Source organism: Lolium perenne, chromosome 7, assembly GCF_019359855.2.
Source record: "Lolium perenne isolate Kyuss_39 chromosome 7, Kyuss_2.0, whole genome shotgun sequence".
Classification (NCBI taxonomy): Eukaryota; Viridiplantae; Streptophyta; class Magnoliopsida; order Poales; family Poaceae; genus Lolium; species Lolium perenne.
The window spans coordinates 309,929,698-309,953,725 of NC_067250.2; the positions used below are offsets into that span (position 1 = coordinate 309,929,698).

The following is a 24,028-nucleotide window of genomic DNA, read 5'->3' on the forward strand; positions in this document are numbered from 1 at the left end:
GTGTTATGTTGTCTGTCTAATGGTATTGTCATGTAGCATAGCAGGCCCAAGTAAGGAGGATGTGGGTGCCACGCCAGGAAGTGGGATGGGCATAGTTGTGCCCTCACCTTCACTATCTGCTTCGTTGCCTACCCTGGGGAATGAAACACTAGTATCTGTCACCAGAAGGTATTATTACAGCTGCATCATTGCTTGAAGTTTTAAATTTTGTCTTATTAAATCTTTGATGTGTAGACTATCAGCCTTTCTTGGAGGTGAAACTTCCCAATCTGGCCCACCTACAGTAGCTGCAATAAGCGCTCCTCCCAAATCAGAATCGTTGCCTACTATGCTGAATGGAAGCCCGGGCCCTATCACAAAAAAGTACAGTTGCCTTTTATTTCACTCCTTCCATGTTTTATTACATTTCTATTGAACACTTCACAATTCGTAGACAACTGGAACTGGAATTAGCTAGAGGTGGAACATCCTGACCATTTCATTTTCTTATTTCATCGCTTGCACATTGCATTTAATTCTAACAGTTGTGTTATTGCATTCCTATTGACCACTTCCTGATCTGTAGACAATTGCAATTGGCGTTGGCATCGGCACTGGCATTGGCTGGAGGTGGAACTTCATCAGATAGCTCATCTCAAGACAGTTCCCAATGCAATTAGCAAGGAGTACTATTTTGAGTGTTACTTTTTGTGCGTGGGTTTATGCCATTTGTTTCTCAGCAAGTTAGTCTGCTCCGTGTTTGTTACTGTTACGTGACTTCCTTTGGAACTGGTCCAATTTGTTTGGAACTAGATGGTACAATGCCACTGGATGAAAACCAAAATAGGAACGCTGCAAGACCAGATGGGCGACGCGGAAGGCGATTCGCAGGGCGACGCGGACGGCGACCCGCGTGGCGGCGCCTCCACCCGGCGGCCCGAGCTCTTCTCTCGCCCTTCCCCTGGATGCGGCCTCGGCGGGCGGTTCTGGACCCTGGCTTCTGACCTCTCCGACGCGGAGGAGGTCTGTGAGGTAATCTCTCCCCCCTCTTCCCCCTCCCCTCCGGTCGATGCGACCTTTTCTTCCCCAACCTTGGGAGACTACCTGCGTGCGGCGGAGGAGCTTGGGGGCTCCCTCCGCTCCTCGCGGAGATCGGCGTTTGCGCCAGGTGGCCGCGGCTCCCGCTTCTCCACCGGCGGTGGTCGTCGTGCGTGCAGCGGAGGGGGAAGCTCCTCGCGTCGCCCCGGCCGCGCCAAGGCTCGGGAAGGCACGCTGGCCGCCGGCGGCTGGGACGCCCGGGCGTTGGTCCGTCTCAACCCTCCGCCGCCCCTGGTGAGTGCCCCGGCGGCTTCTTCTTCCCGGCGGCCTCTGCAGCCTGTCGCGGGTTCGGCGCCGGCGGCGCGCCCCGCGGTTCGGCTCATCTGCGTGGGGGACGAAGGGTTCCCCCCCTGTGGACTGGGCCGGTTGATGGGCCGTGGTTGTCCCCGCCCCAGGCCTAGGCCCAGGCCGTTCCGGCACCCGCTGCTGAGGTGGCGGCCCCCTCCCTGGGCCTCCCACAGGCTGGCCCAGTTTTGCCTGGCCCAGCTTCGCCTGGCCCACCGCCACTTAACCCCCAGCCCGGCTGGCTCTGGCTCAGGAAAGGCTCTTCTATCCTCTCGCTAGGGTTCCCCGCATCTGCTGGAGACGTGCGCCGCCACTCCTCTCGGGCTCGCACGGTTCGCGTCGCGCCTCCCCCCTCACCTCTCACCCGCTCCTTCGCCCAAGTGACGGCGGCACCGGCGACGATGGATCGACAGCAGGGTGGCAGCGGCGGCGCGAACGGGGGCCCTCCCAACCAGGCTCGGGGTGGAGGCGGTCGCCAGGCCGGCAACAAGAGGCGGCACCAAGACCGGCAGGCTGCGGGCCCGGCCCGTGGTCAGCCGCAGCAGGAGGCGGCGCTCCGCGCCCGCGCGCTGGCTGAGCAGGGTACCCGGCGCCAGGGAGCGACCGGCCCCAATCCGACTGCTGCGGGCAACAACCCCGCGCCCCCACAGTGGTGGGTGGAGCGTGAACGCAAACGGGCCGCTCGTCGTGCCCAGGAGGACGCTGGCGCTGCTGCCGCTCCTCTTCCTGCTGCTCCTGGCCGTGGCCGGGCAGTGGAGATTGCTGCCGGCAAGCAGCCGGTGGCGGCGCCCAAGGGTGGTTCTGGGCAGGGGCCCAGCCAGCCCGGCGGCGTGGCCAAGGATGGCGCCGCGGCCTCCCGGATGGAGTGCTTCAAGTGTGGCCGCATGGGCCACTTCCAGGCTGACTGCACCTACCCGCCAGTTTGCCTTCTGTGCGGTGTAGAGGGGCACTTCTCGGCGGCCTGCACCTCCAAGGGCCGTCAGCCCTCGCTTCGGGTCCTGGGACATGCCGTGGCTGGAGAGAGCTTCTTCTCGCTCGACTTCGAGGAGGACGACGATGAGGAGGAGCTCGTCTCCAACGGTGCCATCATCTCCTTCGGCGCCGTCTCTCTGTCAGCTAGGGAGCTTGACAGGGAGCTTCACCACCTGGTCGAGGCGGAGTGGGACTGGCAGGTTCAAACCCTGCTCGGTCATTCCTTCGCGGTGACCTTCCCCTCACGGGAGACGCTCGGATGTCCACGCGCAGTGGCAAGCTTTACCTTCCCCTCAGCGGGACGGTGGCGGACATCCGGCTCGCGGACGCGGACCCTGCACCTGCCGAGCAGCTGCAGGAGGTGTGGGTGCGGCTCTCCGGCGTCCCCAGGCGCATGAAGAGGGCGAACCGCCTGCTGGCCGACATGGGGATGCTTGGCTGGCCGATCGCTATCGATGAGGATTCCCTCAAGCGCCCGATGCCGGTGTGCATGCTTCTGGCCTGCCGCAACCCTGCCAAACTCAAAGGCACCGTCCAGCTCTTCCACAAGAAGTGGGGATACAACATCGGGGTTGCGGTGGAGGCTCCGGCGGGTCCGTCTGGTGGCTCCTCCCCCCCGGCACCCCACAAGCCGGGAGATGACGACGACGATGAGGATGTGGACGACCTCAGCCCGTCGGAGGGCGAGTGGGACGATCTTGGCGAGTAGGATGCCGCCAGGAAGGCCGATGCGCCGCCGGTGGCCCCGCCGGCTACCCCGGCTCCTGCCCCTTAGGCGCCTTCTAACGCTGTCGGCGGGAGCCCTGCTCCTTGCCAGGACGCCCCCGGGGAGGGGGGTCTCGCGCGCTCGCCGACCGGGCTGCCCTCCCTGGACCAGTACGGGTCCAACCTTCCCAGGAAGGGGGCCTGGCCGGTTTCCCTGGCCACCTTGGAGAGGCGCGCCACCCCTGTCCTCATGGAGGTTGATGTGCCGATGGACTCTGCTCCGCTAATTTCGTCGGTGCTGATGGAGACGGACTCCGGTTCGGAGGGCTCCCCGTCCAAGAACATGTCAGAGATGGACTCGGAGGCGGACGTGGACGAGCAGCTGGAGGTCGTGGATGACTCGGAGCGTCTTCCCCTCGGCCAGCCTACTGCTGGTGGGGTCCCGCGCCGCCGTCGCACCAGGACCGTCGCCGCTGGGCCTGCTCGCAAGAGCGCCCGCCTGAGGGTTCCGGCGGCGGCCGCGACGGTGATGGAGCGCGCTCAGGAGAGGACGGCGTCGAAGAACCTTGAAGGTAATCCCAAGCCCCCCTCCTCTCTCCCTTCCCTAGAACAGTTCTCGGTTCTTCCTGCTCTGTCGGACTCCCACCTGGAGGTGGTGGCCCACGACTCTGGACTTGCGTTTTCAGTGGAATCCGGGACGCCTGCAGAGACCCTCTCGCTCATCCGAGCTAAAGAGGAGGCACAAGCGGCGTTGGCCCACGCTGCTTTCTGCAGAGACCGGGCCTTGGCCGAGATGGCTGAGGCCTCGCTTGTTGCGCCCACGGCTGTGTTGTCAGAAGGGCTAGGGTCCCCACCTGCTCCGCCTTCACCTATGACCTCTAGGAGGAGAGCGTCCAACAGCTCGGTGGCATCCCGTCGTGGACGGAGGTCGACGCAGGTTCCTTGATGCGTGCGGGCACTTGGAACCTGCGAGGCTTTGGCGCTCCTGGACGGAAATCCCAGATCCGTGAGCTTCTGTCTCGCGAGCATCTTGATTTTGCGGGGTTCCAGGAGACGATCAAAGCTCAGTTCACCACCGCGGACCTTCTGGGCATTGATCCGCGAGGCCGTTTCGCTTGGTGCGAGGTTCCGGCTACGGGACGCTCGGGAGGGATGCTCCTGGGTGTTAATGAAGACTCCTTTGAGGTCCTAGGGTGGACTAAGGGGACCTTCTTCATTCGTGTTGACGTTCGTCAACTTGACAATAATGCCAAGTGGGCCTTTTTTGTCATCTACGGCCCAGCAGACCACCGCCGCACCCAGGAGTTCTTGGGGGAACTCACGCTCGCGGTTGAGGCCTGCGATCTTCCCCTTGTGGTTGGCAGGGACTTCAACCTCATCCGAGGGGCGGAGGACAAGAACAACTGCAACATTGACTGGCCTAGGGTGCACCGTTTCAATGACTGCATCGCCAATCTTGCTTTGCGAGAAGTCCGTAGGGGCGGAGCTCGCTACACCTGGACCAACAAACAGCTGAATCCTGTCAGATGTGTCCTCGACAGAGTATTCATCTCCCCGGATTGGGAAATACTCTTCCCTCTCAGCTCCTTAGTGGCGGAAACCATCATTGGTTCCGACCATGCCCCGCTAATCTTGAGCTCCGGGGAGGATCTCAAGAAGCGTAGCCCTCGCTTCTTCTTCGAACAAGCTTGGCTTGAGAGACCGGACTTTGTGGAGCTGGTCTCTGACAAATGGCGCACCTTGGAAGGGACCTTGGGCGCCCCCCTCGACTCTATTGATGCCTGGCAGCAGATCTCCGCGGGGATCCGTCAGTTCCTAAGAGGCTGGGGAGCCAACCTCGGGAAAGAGGGCCGCGATCTTAAGGACTCCCTCCTTGCCCAGATCCAGCGCCTTGACGCTTTGGCTGACACCTCGGGCCTTGACGACGAGGGCTGGGCCCTTCGTTATCACCTTGAGGGCGAGCTTACCCACCTTGCTCGTACCCAGGAGGCCTACTGGCGCCAGAGGAGCCGCCTGAATTGGCTGCTCAAGGGGGACGCCAACACGGCCTTCTTCCACGCCATGGCTAATGGTAGGTGGAGGAAATGCATGATCTCGAGACTCGTCTCTGACGGCGGAGTCATCTCGGACCCGCATGCCCTCCAGGACCATATCCACACCTTCTACCGCAACTTGATGGGTGCGGAAGGGGAGACCCGCGTTTTCTCTCTCGCTAATACCCTTTGGGACCAGCAGGGGCAGGTCTCAGAGGAGGAGAACGAGGGGCTTATGCTGTCCTTCACCGGGGAGGAGCTGGACAAGGTGCTTGCTAGCATGCGTGTGGAGACGGCACCGGTGTAACATCCCCAAATTTCAATAAAATGAACAAGAGAGAATTCAAGAATCCAAAAATCAGGGTTAACAAAAACTTTTCTCATCATATAGGTTTATGCATATAGATCACCTTGTTAATTATTTTGAGTGTGCAATTGCCATGATGTTTGCTTATGTGTTCTCCCTCACTCTAAAACCCTAGCACTGATCCCTTGATCACCCTTAGCCAATTAAAATTGAAATATAAAAGAAATCCCAAAAATCCATTGCACTCTCACATAAGGCCTATGCCATTTTTGCAAATACTTAATCTAGGCCAATTTGGTTTGCACCCTTACTTGTAAATGGTTACTAAACACTTATTAACACCTTTGGAATCAAGCCCACTCTTTTCAAACCAAAATCAAACTCAAATTCCAAGTCACATGCAATATGGTCACTTATGCCATTTATAGTCTGAGGGCCACTTTGAGCCCCTGGTTCCTTTCTTTCCACTTCTAAACTTTGTCAAACCTTTTCACCTCATCCAAGACAACATCAAGCACTACAACTTTGCCCGAAACCACCACCCCAAATCCATCACCAATTTCAAATGGGAAGCAAGCAAAGTTGGAACCTTCTCACAAATACAAGATCATATGCAAAATGTGATTTTGCATCTCAATCTCTTTTTGACCACCACCACCACCAAAATGCTCCATTTATTATTTGATTACAACCCCCCAAAAAGAATTTCAAATTTCAAAACTTTTTCTCTTGCGGGCATTCTGTCGAACACCTTGCGGTGCAGTGGTATCAATTTGAGCCCATACCTCATTTTCTACTTGGACTTGGTCCAATCTTGCTCTCTCTGCACCCTGGAGTCTCCCTCTCACCTCACCACACCATCACCACCACTTGCATTGGCCAGGGTTGGATTAAATCAACTCAAACATGCCATGCCGTGGCATGGCATGGCCATTTCATGCCATCTCCTCACCTGGTCAATTCCAACGTGCCACACCGTGTCAAATCTCTCCCTCTCACTCCCCTGATGCTGCCCAGCCACTGCCCCGACGAAGCCAGGCACCAGGGACGTCAGCACACGCGCGCCCAGTGGCGCCCAGAACACGTCCATGCCGCGCCAGAGCGCGCCTAGCGCCGACCCTGGACGCCCAGAGCGTGACGACGCCCCGCGCCTCTGCGTCACCTCCGCCCTCCCTCTCAGCGCCAGTAGACGCGCAACGGCACACTGCACCGCCTGGACACGCGCACGAGGCCGCGGGAACGCCGCAGACGACGACCGTGTCCACGCCCTTCCGCCATGACCTGCAAGCTTCCGTCAAGATCACCGCCGCTGTAGACCCTCGCCTTCACCGCCAGCACGCGCATCAGCTTCTGCAGGGCACCAGTAACACGCCGCGCCCATGCCTTGCCTCTTCGATGCCCTGGAACGGCGACGACGACGACGACCCTAGCCGGGCGCCACAGCCACCTCTCGCCACTATAAAAGGAGGACTCCTCCGTCCAAACTGAGCACGCCAATCGCCTCCCCTCATCCTCAGAACTCCCCCCGCCACCTCAATTTCATAGATACGCCGCCGGAGACCGCCAATCGCAAGATCGACGCCGCCGCCAGTACCCGGAGGCCGCCGGAGCAGGAGGCCGCCATTGGAGACGCCGCTGCTTCCATCTGCTTCGCCGTCGTCGACAACGTTGCTGTGCACCTCGCCCTCGACCGCTGGAGCTCCGACGAGCTCGCCGACCCCCTGCCGCCGCCGCGGTGAGTTCCCCCTCTCGCCGGAGACGAAGGCCATCCTCGATCGTCCGATCCAACTCTAATCCTACGGTCCACCTCCCCCGTACCGTTTCGGTGTTTTAAAACACACTGACGTGTGGTCCCCACACTGTCAGGCGGCCCGCTGCGCTGGACGCAGTACTGGGCCGGCCCAAGTTCTTTTCCCGCGCAAGCCCACCCTTTTGAATTCAAATTTGGAAATTAGGGAAAATACCTTAATCTGTTGCAAACTTTGAATTTCAATAGTGACAAATCTACTCGGCCAATTTTTGCAAACTTGATATTTCTGGAAACCTTAGGAATTTATCTACACAATGCCACTGGATAGAACCCTAGATCTTTTGTAGAAATAAAATGACAAAATAAACAAGGCAGGGACTTTTCTGCCTAATAATAATTCTTAAAAATCAACCATAAATGCTTTTCAGTTAATTCCACCTCCAATAATTCACTTTTCACTTATACAAATTGTTTCTCCAAAAATATGCCATGCTTACTTTGAATGATCATGGCTTAGTTGTTTTAAATGCCTTTATGGCTATTTCTAGCCAAAGGTATTGTCCAAAACTATTAAGAAATCTCATGTGGGAGTTTTCCTCATTTAAATCTTATCACCACCAATTCCAAATGAAGTGGAGACTCTGGTTATATAGGTCCCATAGGAATTGTTGGTGATTTAAATCTTTGTTATGCTAGAATTAAATGGTATGAGGTGCTCACCTCATTTAAATCATTTTCTCAAAATGATAAGTGTGAAGAGGTTGACTTGGGTCAACCTAGGTCACATATTATGCATGAGAGAAATTAAATCTTAATAAGATAATGAGAGGAAATTATTTCTCTGAATAATTCAAAGTAACATTTAAGTTTAGTATGAGAGGAATTTATTTTTCTTAAATAATAAGAAAAACACATCCACCAACTTATTAGTCAAAGGTGATGCTAGTTTAAGTGTGTGACCCATGTTTGTGCATAGTTTAGTAGATTAGTTTGGTGTGATGATTGTGTACCCCGTATTCGTATTTTAGACGCTAGTACCGAGGAGTACCAGGAGGAGGAGGAGGTCTACTTCCAAGAAGAAGAAGACCACTTTGACCAGTTTCCCAACCAAGGCAAGATAATACTCTTGCAAAGTGCAAAGCTCACCATGAGCAAGGCATTACCCCATTTACTTTATGCTCATGATCCTATTTCCCAGTTTTACTCTACAAGTTTTATTTACTTTTGTTTTATCAAAGTACTTTTTGATTTATGAGTTACTAGATTAGTATGGAGTTAGTACAAGAGTATCAAACTTAGCCTAGAAGCAAAGCAAATACTTAGCACCCCTCACCCATAGTGGCTAGTGCTAAATTTAAGATGACTACTCTAGATGGGAACATGTGTTGATGAATTAATGATGGTTGAAAACCTTGGAATGATTAGTCATGTCCATTGAAAGTTTTTGAAGGTGAATATGACACTGAAGTTGACTTGGTGACTTTGGCTAAAAACTGATGATTGATTGGATGCGATACCTTTCCAATTTTTGAGTACCCCCACAATACCTGATTATGGGTAGGGCTTAGCTGGAAATTTATGTGTCTTAGTATGGGTTCCCTCTGAACACACATCATAGGGGTTATGCTTGAGGCTGCCTCCGTTGTTGAGAAATGATGTGAATTGAAGGTGAATTGTACGGCCAAGCCCTGTGCAGTTCCCGGGTTAACAGTTGGTTTTCACCGGGAGGCCAAGCTCATGGGGAGAGGTGCCTATACTAGGGTGTGTAAGTGAAAGGTTAACGGTTGATGATCCGCGTACTGAGTTACGATTATTCAGGGTTTTATCCCTGACGGATGTAATCAAATGTTGTGGCACAAGTGTGCGACCTCTGCAGAGTGTAGAACTATTCGAATAGCCGCGTCCGCGGATATGGACAATTGGAAAGGCCATTCTGTTCCCGTCATCAGAATTTATATCTTGGTGACTGGTGTTTTTGAACTTGAACTGTGACTTCGACTTTGATTCACAACAGAGTTGTGGGAATGACACTAATGTTCCCACTTGAGTTAGTTAGCACTTGAGGAGTTGTATACAAAAGTGTTTATGAAATAAAATTGGCTTTCTGCAAATAAACTTAGAGCTTAGATCACCTTCAATAGTAATGTAGTACTTACATCAGTATTAGATTGCGAGTACTTAAAGTACTCACGGCTTTGTCCCTGGCTATTCAAATGGCCAGACTATGAAGCCGAGCAGCAGTACGAGGAGGACGATCAGCAGGACGTCTACCACAACTAGGAGCTTCTAACGTCAAGCGTTGGCCTGTGGACTAGAGAGTCCTTGTATCTTACGCTTCCGCTATGAACTTGTGTTTGTTCGTTGATCTTTAGATCAACTATTTGTGTAATATGGATCATGTGATTCCAAGTTGTAAGACATTATGGTTTGTAATGAATGATGACTGTGATACTTAACTATTATGCCTCGCAACAACAATTTCCTGGGATTGCGATGTATGACATAATAGGCATCCGGACTTAAAAATCCGGGTGTTGACAAGTTGGTATCAGAGCCATTGTTTGACCTTAGGAGACCCTAGTTAGAAATGGACGTTCTGAAAAAAATTGAGTTTCAAAAAGGAATGAAGTATTTCTGAAAATTTTAATCTTAGTCTTCTCCTTGAGCTCTTTGGAAAAACAAGAAGTCATGCTCTTCCTTAGAAATATAACTAAAATTTTGCCACATTTGTTCACTTCTCTAACTTAATCCTTTACTTCACTTTCAGATGGAGCCCGTAAACACGAAGTTTTACCAGCTTGGGAATGGAGGAAGCTTGATCTTCGAGCACGACCTCAACGCCCTGTCCGACCACCTTGGTCGCCCGCACCCGGAGTTCCACGGATCGCAGATCGCGAACCAGCCAGGAGGCGAGCTGCAGTGGATCATCACCGCTGACTTGAGGGGCAAGATGGAGCCTCCCACTTCTGAGAGGATCCTCTTCTCCTTCATGGAGAGCAACTGGCTGGACGGACTTGCTCGCGGACTTCAGGAGGGACTCGCACGCCTGTGCGGGATGAGCGGGGAGGCACTCAAGCACCCTCGCTTTTCGCACCTTGCGAGGCGTAACTCTGCTGGAGAGCCCATGGACATGACCTCTCACCCGGAGCTGAAGCACCATGTGGAGCATCTCGACTTCATGCTGTACCACACTCAGCAGGATCTCGACCACTCCCGTGAGTACGCCAACCAGACTCACGCCCGCATCATCGAGCAAGGAGACGCCATCAAGATGCTCGCCAACGACCGCAGGACTCTCCGCCAGTAGCGCGCGAAGAAGGATGCCACTATCACCCGCCTCCGCGCGAAGATAGCCGCACTCGAGGCCACTGTCAAGGCCCAGGAGGAGCAGATGAAGAAGATGGAGGAAGATGGAGAAGACATTCAGGGAGGAAGCCACTACCTGAGTGACGACAACGACTTCGAGGAGGATGAGAACACCGAGGGGGAAGACTACGACTTCCTGGACGACGAGGATGATGACCACACCCCCATCGATGTTGATGAGGAGGAGGAGTAGTTCACTTATGCACTATCGTAGGTGTGAGTTGTATCCCGCCCCATGTATCGTAGCTTGGAGAAGAAGGGTTCTTAAAACCCTTAGTGTGCTAGCTTGTAATATGTGTTGTTTGTTATGAATGGATGTATGTTTGTGTCATCATGAAAAGGCTTCAAGTTTTAAGCTTTGAACTTAAACACAAAACAAGCCATAGAAATTTCCCTCTTTTCTCATGATCAATCTCAATACTCAGATGGCCCCTCCAACTCGCAACATGAACCAAGACGCTATGATGCAGATGTTGCAAGTTATGCTGGAAGATAGAGAAGCAGAAAGAGCTGAAAGGCAAGCCAACATTGCAGCACTTCAACAGCTTGTCAACAACAACCAAGGCCACCATGATCATCCAGGATCCAAGCTCAAGAACTTCCAGAATACCAACCCGCCAGTTTTCAGCCAGACTGAGGAACCACTGGATGCAGATGATTGGCTCCAAACTATGGAGAACAATCTAGAAGTAGCTGGAGTAGAAGAGAATGAGAAAGTACTGTTTGCAACGCACTACCTAGCAGGACCAGCAAGAGCTTGGTGGACAAGCACCCGTGCCATGAACGCAGGACAGTTCATGACTTGGACTGATTTCAAGCTCAAGTTCAGCAAGTACCATGTGCCCCCGGGTCTGATAAAGAAGATGAGGGATGAATTCCGTGAACTGAAGCAAGGCCGGATGTCCGTGGTGGAATACCGCGACAAGTTTCTCACACTGTCAAGGTACGCCCCGGATGAGACCGACACTACTGAGAAGAGGAAGGAAAGGTTCCTGAACGGACTGCATGATGAGATGCAGACTGTGTTAATCAACATCCCCTTTGCCGACCTCGAAGCCCTCGTTGACTCCGCCATCCAAATGGAAGGCAAACTGCACCAAGCCAGCGAGAACCGCAAGCGCCGCATGATGAATCAGAGTGGGCCTAGCAATGCCCCAAGGTATCGCCCCAACTCAGGCGGAGGTTTCAGAACCAACAAGCCCAATGCACAGATGTCACGTCCGGTTTATCAGAACCGGAGTGGAGGAAACCCCAGGCCAGGAGGCCACCACAACAACAGCAATTACAACACCAACAACAACTTCAACCGTGCTCCGCCGAGAGCCCCCAACAACAACAACAGCAACAACAACTCCAACACCGCACCAAGGACCGGGAGCAATGCAATCCCCGTCGCGAACAAGCAGGGCAAGACCACCATCACTTGCTATGAGTGTGGTGTAGTGGGGCATTACTCCAATGAGTGTCCCAAGAGGCTCGCCAAGCTCGCAGGCAACCCCGCACCACCTGCTCAGCAGCAACGCCGTGTCTCCACCGGCAAGAAGTTCGCCCCCAACAACCCGAACAACCGCGGAGGTCGCCTCTACCACATGAATGCTGAGGAAGCCCAGGAAGCACCTGACGTGGTGCTGGGTATGTTCTCTGTTAACTCAATACCAGCAAGAGTGTTGTTTGATTCTGGAGCATCGCATTCGTTCGTTACAGAAGATTTTGTGTGCACTAGTAAGATTCAACCAATCAGCTTGAAACATGTCATGGTAGTTCAAATACCTGGATCAACCACTAAAGCTAGAAAATTTTGCAAAGATGTACCCATCAGAATCCATGAAATAGACTTTTATGCAAACTTGATTGTTCTGGGAACAAAAGGATTGGAAGTAGTCCTGGGTATGGACTGGATGGCGAAACATCATGGATTGATAGACTGCGCCAAGAAGGCCATCACCATGACAAGTAGCACCGGAATAATAATAGAACACCTATCTGAAAAACTACCAAGAAAATTCACCTGCAATCAAAGTGTAGCAAAGCCAACTCTGGATCAAATCAGGGTCGTTTGTCGATACCCTGATGTGTTTCCGGATGATCTACCCGGTATGCCCCCGGATCGGGATATCGAGTTTATCATCGAGTTAATCCCTGGAACAGGACCTATAGCCCAGAGAGCCTATAGCATGAACCCCGCAGAACTGATGGAACTGAAGAAGCAACTGGATGATATGCTGTACAAAGGTCTGATTCGACCAAGTGCGTCGCCTTGGAGATCACCAGTTCTGTTTGTGGATAAAAAGGACGGTGCCACTCGTTTGGTTACGGATTATCGTAAGCTTAACGATGTCACCATCAAGAACAAATATCCTCTGCCAAAGATAGAAGACCTGTTTGACCAGCTGACCGGTGCCCAAGTATTCTCAAAGATTGATCTGAGGACAGGATACCATCAACTGAAGATCCGAGCAACAGATATTCCAAAGACTGCCTTTACCACCAGATATGGACTGTATGAGTACAATGTCATGTCCTTTGGACTGACCAATGCCCCCGCTTATTTCATGAACCTCATGAATAAGATCTTTATGGAATTCCTGGATAAGTTTGTCGTTGTCTTCATCGATGACATCCTTATCTACTCCAAATCAGAAGAAGAACATGAACAACATTTGGAAGTGGTTCTAGAAACCCTTAGGCAACATCAGTTGTACGCCAAGTTTAGCAAATGTGAGTTTTGGTTAAGAGAAGTGGGATTCCTAGGACACATCTTGTCTGCAGGAGGAATTGCGGTAGATCCCGCAAAAATCAAAACTGTTGAGGAATGGAAAGCCCCAACCACCCAGACGGAAGTCCGAGCGTTTCTAGGATTGGCGGGATATTACCGCCGATTCATTGAAGGATTTTCAAGCATCGCAAGACCAATGACTCAACTGCTGAAGAAGGACCGGAAATTTGACTGGAATGACAAATGTGAAGAAAGCTTTCAGCTACTCAAGCTCAGATTAACCACAGCCCCAATCTTGATCATGCCCGATGTCACCAAGCCCTTTGATGTCTATTGTGATGCATCCAAGACTGGACTTGGATGTGTGTTGATGCAAGAAGGCAAAGTAATATCTTACCTATCCAGGCAATTGAAGCAACATGAACAGAACTACCCAACTCATGACTTGGAGTTAGCAGCCGTAGTGTTAGCCCTGAAGGTTTGGCGTCATTACCTCATGGGAAATCGATGCGAGATATATTCTGATCACAAGAGCCTGAAGTACATTTTCACCCAGAAGGAGCTGAACATGAGACAGCGCAGATGGATAGAACTAATCAAGGATTACGACATGGAAATCCACTACCACCCCGGCAAGGCCAATGTGGTAGCGGATGCCTTGAGCAGACTGCCGTGTCAGTTGAACTCCATGATCGCGATAGAGCAACCAAGCCTGTACCAAGAGTTTGAACAATTCAGACTAGAGCTAGTGAGCGAAGGATTCCTCGCCAGCATTGAACTCCAACCCACTTTGATGAGCCAGATAAAAGAAGCCCAGAAGGGAAATGCCAGCATTGACGGAATAAAGAGTCAGATAGCTGCAGGAAAGGCACCAGGATTCACCGTAGACGAAGCCGGAGTTCTTTGGTACAAAGAACGTCTCTGCGTACCATCGGACTCTGAACTAAAACAAGTCATTCTGCAAGAAGCCCATGACACCCTTTATTCAATCCACCCCGGAGGTACCAAGATGTACCAAGACCTGAAGGAACAATTCTGGTGGCACGGAATGAAGCGAGAGATAGGAAGTTACATCGCCAAGTGTGATATCTGTCAGCGAGTCAAAGCAGAACATCAACGACCCGCCGGACTGTTGCAACCCTTACAGATTCCTGAGTGGAAATGGGATTCTGTCGGTATGGACTTTATCACAGGATTGCCCAAATCTAGCCGAGGAAATGACTCCATTTGGGTAGTCATCGATAGGTTAACCAAGGTTGCACATTTCATCCCTGTCAAGACCACATACCAAGGCCCAAAGCTAGCTGAGTTATACATGTCCAGAATAGTCAGCCTGCACGGAACACCGAAGTCAATTGTGTCAGATAGAGGATCACAATTCACCTCAAGATTCTGGCAGAAAGTGCATGAAGGACTAGGAACCCGACTGAATTTCAGCACCGCATACCACCCACAGACTGATGGACAGACCGAGAGAGTCAACCAGATATTGGAAGATATGTTGAGAGCCTGTGTGCTAGAGTACGGATCCAAATGGGAAGACTGCCTACCATATGCAGAATTCTCCTACAACAATAGCTATCAAGCCAGCTTACAGATGGCCCCCTTTGAAGCCCTGTACGGAAGGAAATGCCGTACCCCTCTGAACTGGTCAGAAGTCGGAGATAGTCAAGTCTTCGGCCCCGATGTTCTCCGCGAAGCTGAAGAAAAGGTGCACAAGATCCGTGAGTACCTCAAGACCGCCCAGTCAAGACAGAAGAGCTACGCCGACAAGAGACGCCGAGAGATGACATTCGAGATCGGAGATTTTGTGTATCTCAAAGTCTCACCCCTCAAAGGAATGCAGAGATTCCAACTCAAAGGAAAGCTCGCCCCCAGATATGTCGGACCATTCAAGATTCTGGATCGCCGAGGAGAAGTCTCATATCAGTTGGAACTACCGGAAGAGATGTCCGCCGTACACAATGTGTTCCACATCTCACTGCTTCGGAAGTGCCTAGAAGTGCCTGAGAAGACCGAAGTATTTAAGAACATCGACCACAGAGCCATTGATATCAACAAGGACCTAACCTACCGCGAAGTGCCTATTCGCATCCTTGAAGAAGCATTCAGGACCACCCGCACCAGAAGTATCAAGTTCCTGAAAATACAATGGAGTAATCACACCGAAGAAAAAGCAACCTGGGAACGTGGGGAGGACATGAAGAAGGAATACCCAGATCTCTTTAGTACCTAGTTTTCTCTAGATCTCGGGACGAGATCTTTTGTAAGGGGGAAGGGTTTGTAACATCCCCAAATTTCAATAAAATGAACAAGAGAGAATTCAAGAATCCAAAAATCAGGGTTAACAAAAACTTTTCTCATCATATAGGTTTATGCATATAGATCACCTTGTTAATTATTTTGAGTGTGCAATTGCCATGATGTTTGCTTATGTGTTCTCCCTCACTCTAAAACCCTAGCACTGATCCCTTGATCACCCTTAGCCAATTAAAATTGAAATATAAAAGAAATCCCAAAAATCCATTGCACTCTCACATAAGGCCTATGCCATTTTTGCAAATACTTAATCTAGGCCAATTTGGTTTGCACCCTTACTTGTAAATGGTTACTAAACACTTATTAACACCTTTGGAATCAAGCCCACTCTTTTCAAACCAAAATCAAACTCAAATTCCAAGTCACATGCAATATGGTCACTTATGCCATTTATAGTCTGAGGGCCACTTTGAGCCCCTGGTTCCTTTCTTTCCACTTCTAAACTTTGTCAAACCTTTTCACCTCATCCAAGACAACATCAAGCACTACAACTTTGCCCGAAACCACCACCCCAAATCCATCACCAATTTCAAATGGGAAGCAAGCAAAGTTGGAACCTTCTCACAAATACAAGATCATATGCAAAATGTGATTTTGCATCTCAATCTCTTTTTGACCACCACCACCACCAAAATGCTCCATTTATTATTTGATTACAACCCCCCAAAAAGAATTTCAAATTTCAAAACTTTTTCTCTTGCGGGCATTCTGTCGAACACCTTGCAGGCAGGGTATCAATTTGAGCCCATACCTCATTTTCTACTTGGACTTGGTCCAATCTTGCTCTCTCTGCACCCTGGAGTCTCCCTCTCACCTCACCACACCATCACCACCACTTGCATTGGCCAGGGTTGGATTAAATCAACTCAAACATGCCATGCCGTGGCATGGCATGGCCATTTCATGCCATCTCCTCACCTGGTCAATTCCAACGTGCCACACCGTGTCAAATCTCTCCCTCTCACTCCCCTGATGCTGCCCAGCCACTGCCCCGACGAAGCCAGGCACCAGGGACGTCAGCACACGCGCGCCCAGTGGCGCCCAGAACACGTCCATGCCGCGCCAGAGCGCGCCTGGCGCCGACCCTGGACGCCCAGAGCGTGACGACGCCCCGCGCCTCTGCGTCACCTCCGCCCTCCCTCTCAGCGCCAGTAGATGCGCAACGGCACACTGCACCGCCTGGACACGCGCACGAGGCCGCGGGAACGCCGCAGACGACGACCGCGTCCACGCCCTTCCGCCATGACCTGCAAGCTTCCGTCAAGATCACCGCCGCTGTAGACCCTCGCCTTCACCGCCAGCACGCGCATCAGCTTCTGCAGGGCACCAGTAACACGCCGCGCCCATGCCTTGCCTCTTCGACGCCCTGGAACGGCGACGACGACGACGACCCTAGCCGGGCGCCACAGCCACCTCTCGCCACTATAAAAGGAGGACTCCTCCGTCCAAACTGAGCACGCCAATCGCCTCCCCTCATCCTCAGAACTCCCCCCGCCACCTCAATTTCATAGATACGCCGCCGGAGACCGCCAATCGCAAGATCGACGCCGCCGCCAGTACCCGGAGGCCGTCGGAGCAGGAGGCCGCCATTGGAGACGCCGCTGCTTCCATCTGCTTCGCCGTCGTCGACAACGTTGCTGTGCACCTCGCCCTCGACCGCCGGAGCTCCGACGAGCTCGCCGACCCCCTGCCGCCGCCGCGGTGAGTTCCCCCTCTCGCCGGAGACGAAGGCCATCCTCGATCGTCCGATCCAACTCTAATCCTACGGTCCACCTCCCCCGTACCGTTTCGGTGTTTTAAAACACACTGACGTGTGGTCCCCACACTGTCGAGCGGCCCGCTGCGCTGGACGCAGATCGGGCCGGCCCAAGTTCTTTTCCCGCGCAAGCCCACCCTTTTGAATTCAAATTTGGAAATTAGGGAAAATACCTTAATCTGTTGCAAACTTTGAATTTCAATAGTGACAAATCTACTCGGCCAATTTTTGCAAACTTGATATTTCTGGAAACCTTAGGAATTTATCTACACAATGCCACTGGATAGAACCCTAGATCTTTTGTAGAAATAAAATGACAAAATAAACAAGGCAGGGACTTTTCTGCCTAATAATAATTCTTAAAAATCAACCATAAATGCTTTTCAGTTAATTCCACCTCCAATAATTCACTTTTCACTTATACAAATTGTTTCTCCAAAAATATGCCATGCTTACTTTGAATGATCATGGCTTAGTTGTTTTAAATGCCTTTATGGCTATTTCTAGCCAAAGGTATTGTCCAAAACTATTAAGAAATCTCATGTGGGAGTTTTCCTCATTTAAATCTTATCACCACCAATTCCAAATGAAGTGGAGACTCTGGTTATATAGGTCCCATAGGAATTGTTGGTGATTTAAATCTTTGTTATGCTAGAATTAAATGGTATGAGGTGCTCACCTCATTTAAATCATTTTCTCAAAATGATAAGTGTGAAGAGGTTGACTTGGGTCAACCTAGGTCACATATTATGCATGAGAGAAATTAAATCTTAATAAGATAATGAGAGGAAATTATTTCTCTGAATAATTCAAAGTAACATTTAAGTTTAGTATGAGAGGAATTTATTTTTCTTAAATAATAAGAAAAACACATCCACCAACTTATTAGTCAAAGGTGATGCTAGTTTAAGTGTGTGACCCATGTTTGTGCATAGTTTAGTAGATTAGTTTGGTGTGATGATTGTGTACCCGTATTCGTATTTTAGACGCTAGTACCGAGGAGTACCAGGAGGAGGAGGAGGTCTACTTCCAAGAAGAAGAAGACCACTTTGACCAGTTTCCCAACCAAGGCAAGATAATACTCTTGCAAAGTGCAAAGCTCACCATGAGCAAGGCATTACCCCATTTACTTTATGCTCATGATCCTATTTCCCAGTTTTACTCTACAAGTTTTATTTACTTTTGTTTTATCAAAGTACTTTTTGATTTATGAGTTACTAGATTAGTATGGAGTTAGTACAAGAGTATCAAACTTAGCCTAGAAGCAAAGCAAATACTTAGCACCCCTCACCCATAGTGGCTAGTGCTAAATTTAAGATGACTACTCTAGATGGGAACATGTGTTGATGAATTAATGATGGTTGAAAACCTTGGAATGATTAGTCATGTCCATTGAAAGTTTTTGAAGGTGAATATGACACTGAAGTTGACTTGGTGACTTTGGCTAAAAACTGATGATTGATTGGATGCGATACCTTTCCAATTTTTGAGTACCCCCACAATACCTGATTATGGGTAGGGCTTAGCTGGAAATTTATGTGTCTTAGTATGGGTTCCCTCTGAACACACATCATAGGGGTTATGCTTGAGGCTGCCTCCGTTGTTGAGAAATGATGTGAATTGAAGGTGAATTGTACGGCCAAGCCCTGTGCGATTCCGGGTTAACAGTTGGTTTTCACCGGGAGGCCAAGCTCATGGGGAGAGGTGCCTATACTAGGGTGTGTAAGTGAAAGGTTAACGGTTGATGATCCGCGTACTGAGTTACGATTATTCAGGGTTTTATCCCTGACGGATGTAATCAAATGTTGTGGCACAAGTGTGCGACCTCTGCAGAGTGTAGAACTATTCGAATAGCCGCGTCCGCGGATATGGACAATTGGAAAGGCCATTCTGTTCCCGTCATCAGAATTTATATCTTGGTGACTGGTGTTTTTGAACTTGAACTGTGACTTCGACTTTGATTCACAACAGAGTTGTGGGAATGACACTAATGTTCCCACTTGAGTTAGTTAGCACTTGAGGAGTTGTATACAAAAGTGTTTATGAAATAAAATTGGCTTTCTGCAAATAAACTTAGAGCTTAGATCACCTTCAATAGTAATGTAGTACTTACATCAGTATTAGATTGCGAGTACTTAAAGTACTCACGGCTTTGTCCCTGGCTATTCAAATGGCCAGACTATGAAGCCGAGCAGCAGTACGAGGAGGACGATCAGCAGGACGTCTACCACAACTAGGAGCTTCTAACGTCAAGCGTTGGCCTGTGGACTAGAGAGTCCTTGTATCTTACGCTTCCGCTATGAACTTGTGTTTGTTCGTTGATCTTTAGATCAACTATTTGTGTAATATGGATCATGTGATTCCAAGTTGTAAGACATTATGGTTTGTAATGAATGATGACTGTGATACTTAACTATTATGCCTCGCAACAACAATTTCCTGGGATTGCGATGTATGACATAATAGGCATCCGGACTTAAAAATCCGGGTGTTGACAACCGGGGCCTGATGGGTGGCCGGTAATCTTCTTCAAGAAGTTCTGGGCTCTATCTAAACCCCACATCCTCGCAATCCTAAATGGCTTCGCCTAGGAGCGCGTTGACATCGCGAGGCTCAACTTTGGAGTCCTTTCGTTGATTCCTAAAGTCCAGGGAGCGGATGATATTCGGCAGTTCCGACCTATTGCTCTCATTAATGTGATCTTTAAGTTCATCGCCAAAGCCTATGCGATCCGTGTTTCCCCTATTGCTCACCGCGTCATCAGTCGCGCGCAATCCGCCTTTATTAAGGGCCGGCACATCCTTGAGGGGATCGTATCCCTTCAGGAGATCATCCACGAGACCAAGTCTAGGAAACTCAGGGGAGTTTTCCTTAAACTTGACTTCGAGAAGGCGTTTGATCGTGTCAACTGGCAGTTCCTTCGCGAAGTCCTTCACAGGAAAGGCTTTGACCCGGGGTGGGTCCACCGCGCCATGAGTCTGGTCTCGGGGGGCCAGACGGCAATCACGGTCAATGGGGAAGTCGGGAATTACTTCCGTAATGGCCGCGGCGTCCGCCAGGGGGACCCTCTCCCCCTCTCCTCTTTGACTTTGCGGTTGAGGCCCTGGCTGCCATCCTCCAGGCAGCCTCGAGGGCTGGGCACGTTGCAGGGCTGGTTCCGCACCTTGTGGAAGGGGGAATCACCCACCTGCAATATGCCGATGATACGATCATCATGCTCCAACCTGATGCGCTTGGACTTGCGAATCTCAAGTTCCTCCTTCTCTGTTTTGAGAACATGTCCGGCCTTCGCATTAACTTCCACAAGATTGAGGTCATGGTATTGGGGTCCACTGACCAAGAGCAGGAAACGATCGCCAACTTGCTTAACTGCAAGAAGGGCACATTCCCTTTCACCTACTTGGGGCTACCCATTAGTGATCGCGCCGTTAAGGCTTCGGACTGGGGTCCTCTTACCACTCGGGTGGGGCGGAGAGCGGACCCATGGATGGGGAAATTCATGTCTTCCGCGACTCGCTTGACCCTCATCAACGCTTGCCTCTCCAACCTTCCTCTTCACGCTATGGGGGTGTACCTCTTGGGAGAGGGCGTCCATGCTGTCTTTAGGAAACACCGGGCCAGATTTTTCTGGGAAGCCAATGGCCCGAGGCGCAAGTACCACTGGGTCAGATGGGATGCGCTCTGCAAACCCAAGTCCTTGGGGGGACTGGGCATCATCGACACCAGGCTCATGAACATCTGTCTCATGACCAAATGGATTTGGAAGCTCTATGCTGGGGAGCAAGGGCTTTGGGCTGAGATCCTCAGGAATAAGTATCTAAGATCGAGGGATCTCCTGGTGGACTCCCACCAGTCGGGCTCTCAATTTTGGAACGCCATCCAAAGAATTAAATCGGTGTTTCGCCTGGGAGCGAGACACCAGGTGCGTAGTGGATCCTCCACTCTATTCTGGAGTGACTGGTGGCAAGGGTCGGGACCCTTATGCTCCCGGTTTCCCGCGCTCTTCTCCATCGCCGCGGACCCACAGATCACGGTGTCCAGATGCTTTAGGGCGATGGGTGGGACCCCAGCCTTTCGCCAAAGCCTGGGATCCCCTGCCCGTAATGAGCTTGCGCTCCTTTTGACGGAGATTGCTGGGACGCAACTCTCTGATGGCCCAGACATCATCTCCTGGGCCCTGGAACCCTCGGGCAAGTTCTCGGTCAAATCCTTATATAGGAAGCTCTGCCAGGGGACGCCGCGTAAGCACTTCAGTGACATCTGGAAAATCGCGGTGCCCATGAAAATCCGCATCTTTATTTGGCAACTCCTTCGGAAACGACTACCCTCGAATGATAACATCCACCGGAGAAGGGGCCCATCGTCGGGGCGATGTGCCCTTTGCTCGGATTGGGAAGACACCACCCACATCTTCTTCCTCTGCCCGCTGGCAAGATTCATGTGGAGTGCAGTTCGGGAACTGCTTGGTTGTGCCTGGAACCCTACCTGTTTTGTGGAGCTCTATAGGCTTCTGGATGACCTCTCAGGCCAAACGAAACGGGTTCTTTGGATGTGCTGTACGGCCCTATGCTGGGGGCTTTGGAACATTAGAAACAAGTTTACTATTGAGGGGATTTTTCCTTCGCAGCCCGCTGACGCCTTATATAAAATGTTGATGTACCTACAGGTGTGGAAGCCAGTGGCTAGGCGGCAGGACCGCGAGGCGTTGGAGTTGGCGATCGGGAGACTCCGCTCTCTCCACGCCAACATCCGGGACCGTTCGGCGTGAGGATCTACGTCGGCGGACCGAGTCGAGCTAGTTTTTTTTCCTTTTTCCACCTTATGATATCCCGTGCGTCGGACTAGTTCAGTGTGCATCTCCGAGAGGCTCGTTGGGGCGACCCCTTTCGTTGATGCTATGGATGCTTTGCTCGGTTAGGAGCATGTATGGATTGTTCGTGTTGTCTGTCTGTCTTGTGTACTCTGCCGTTGTGGCTTCATTAATTTAAAGCCGGGCTCACCTTGAGCCTTCCGTCTAAAAAAAATGCCACCGGATGATTCATGCTCTGTCTGGTGGAATTCCTATTCAATTTTGATGTATTCTTATGAAGCGCCGATTGCTCCGAAACCCTCATATATGTGGTGATGAACATGGAGAGTAATTTTGTATTACACATTGTCCTAAGTAACACTAATAAATAGTCATCAAAAAGTAAAACTAATTAAAAAAATATAAGTATTAGATGAAATAAAATAGAAAGAAAAATAAATAAAATGAATGGTGGCGCACGGCAAAGAAAGAATCGCACGGCAAAGGAGCCTTTGCCGTGCATCTTGTCTGGCCGCATGGCAAAGGGAGTGCCACGGCAACGTCCAGACCCGTCCCTTTGCCGTGCAGCTTTTCTTTGCCGTGCGGCGTGCAGGATCTTTACCGTGATGCTTTTCTTTGCCGTGCGTCCTGCTTAGGCTTTCACGTGCAGGCAATCTTTGCCGTGCGCCACTGCGGAGTATGCCGTGCGGTTATTCGTTGCCGTGCGCTACTCTAAATCGTTGCCATGCGATTTGTCTTTGCCGTGCGTGCTGCTTGCTCCGCACGGCAAAGAAATCTTTGGCGTGCAGCGGCTCACGGCAATGATTGCCTGCACGGCTACAGCAATTTTTCCCGTAGTGGCTGCAGGTGGCGCAGACCTAGTTCAGTGCATGCACTTTGCTGCCTCTGATGCATTTTCTTCATCTACGTCTCACAAGTTCATTGTCCAACACAGACGTATCTCGAGTGCTTTGCTTGAATCATTATCATTATTAGCTTGCTACACATTTTTTTGAGTTCTCGTGTAGTAGTATATGATGTTCACACAACTCCCATCAGTCGGTCAAATGGACGGTAAAACAACATTCTCCAAACACTTCACAGTTTTTGTCGAAACACAAGTACTGTAATATCACAAAACTGCAGTATTCCTCCACCGTGAACTGAAATACTTTAGTTTTGCAATACTTCAGTTTTGGAAAAACTTAGTTGCCAAACTAAGCCTTAGTTGTCGCCCGAAGTGTAATTTCTATGTTGATACTATATTTTTGAAACTGAAACCATTGATCTGGGTGACTCGGACATCATCACCACCGCTCCTGGCACCACCCAGTAAAGAGGAGGGTCTTACCTATTTTAGTCTAAGATAAGATGAGATGTAGTGTGGAGCTGGCAAACACCGTTGAAACTACCTATGATTGTTTTGTAACACATCCCAATGGTTTTGTTTTATGAGATGTTTTTAAATAATCTATGGAGCAGTGAAATCTTGTCTCTTTGATGCGCCCATTTGACGGTTAGTTGTTCACATGTTTGTCACTTATAAGATAGTGAAATCGGCCCAATTAATGTTCTCCATCAGCAACTTTTCCTTGCAGAAGCAGATTTGAAGAAAAACTAAGTTACAATGCAATATGACAAGGTGATTAGGTTTCCTATCTGACTGTAGATTTCCCTATAATTCCATCTCGGCCTCGCCGCATCAGCCGTTTTGTACACAGAACCTGTCCAAGGCACCGGGAAGAAACAAAACCGTCTGGACTCTGGACGGGACGCGATGTCCACGCCACAGCCAGCGGGAGCTGCTGCTATGAGGCAAGTTAAGAAGGAATAATTGTCCACTCCGTTTTTTTTTTTCTAAACCATCCATCTGGATCACGTTCCGCGTTACCTTCCAAGGTACTATGCGTACATAAACAACCACCGAGACCTCCACGCACGCACGGATCAATC

General features: G+C 50.6%; 1 protein-coding gene and 1 long non-coding RNA gene across 2 annotated transcripts; both read left to right on the top strand.

Annotated features, from left to right (window-relative positions):
* Positions 1–15: 15 nt before the first annotated feature.
* Positions 16–808, top strand: LOC127314030 (uncharacterized). Its single transcript, XR_011748984.1, has 3 exons — positions 16–168; positions 235–363; positions 566–808. It is a non-coding gene; the product is annotated as an uncharacterized lncRNA (long non-coding RNA).
* Positions 809–3,118: 2,310 nt separating this feature from the next.
* On the top strand, positions 3,119–22,301 carry LOC127315037 (uncharacterized). The gene is made up of 2 exons (XM_071823758.1): positions 3,119–3,611; positions 21,953–22,301. The coding sequence occupies exons 1-2, from the start codon at positions 3,290–3,292 to the stop codon at positions 21,970–21,972; spliced, it is 342 nt and encodes a 113-aa protein (XP_071679859.1). The 5' UTR covers positions 3,119–3,289; the 3' UTR covers positions 21,973–22,301.
* Positions 22,302–24,028: the final 1,727 nt, after the last annotated feature.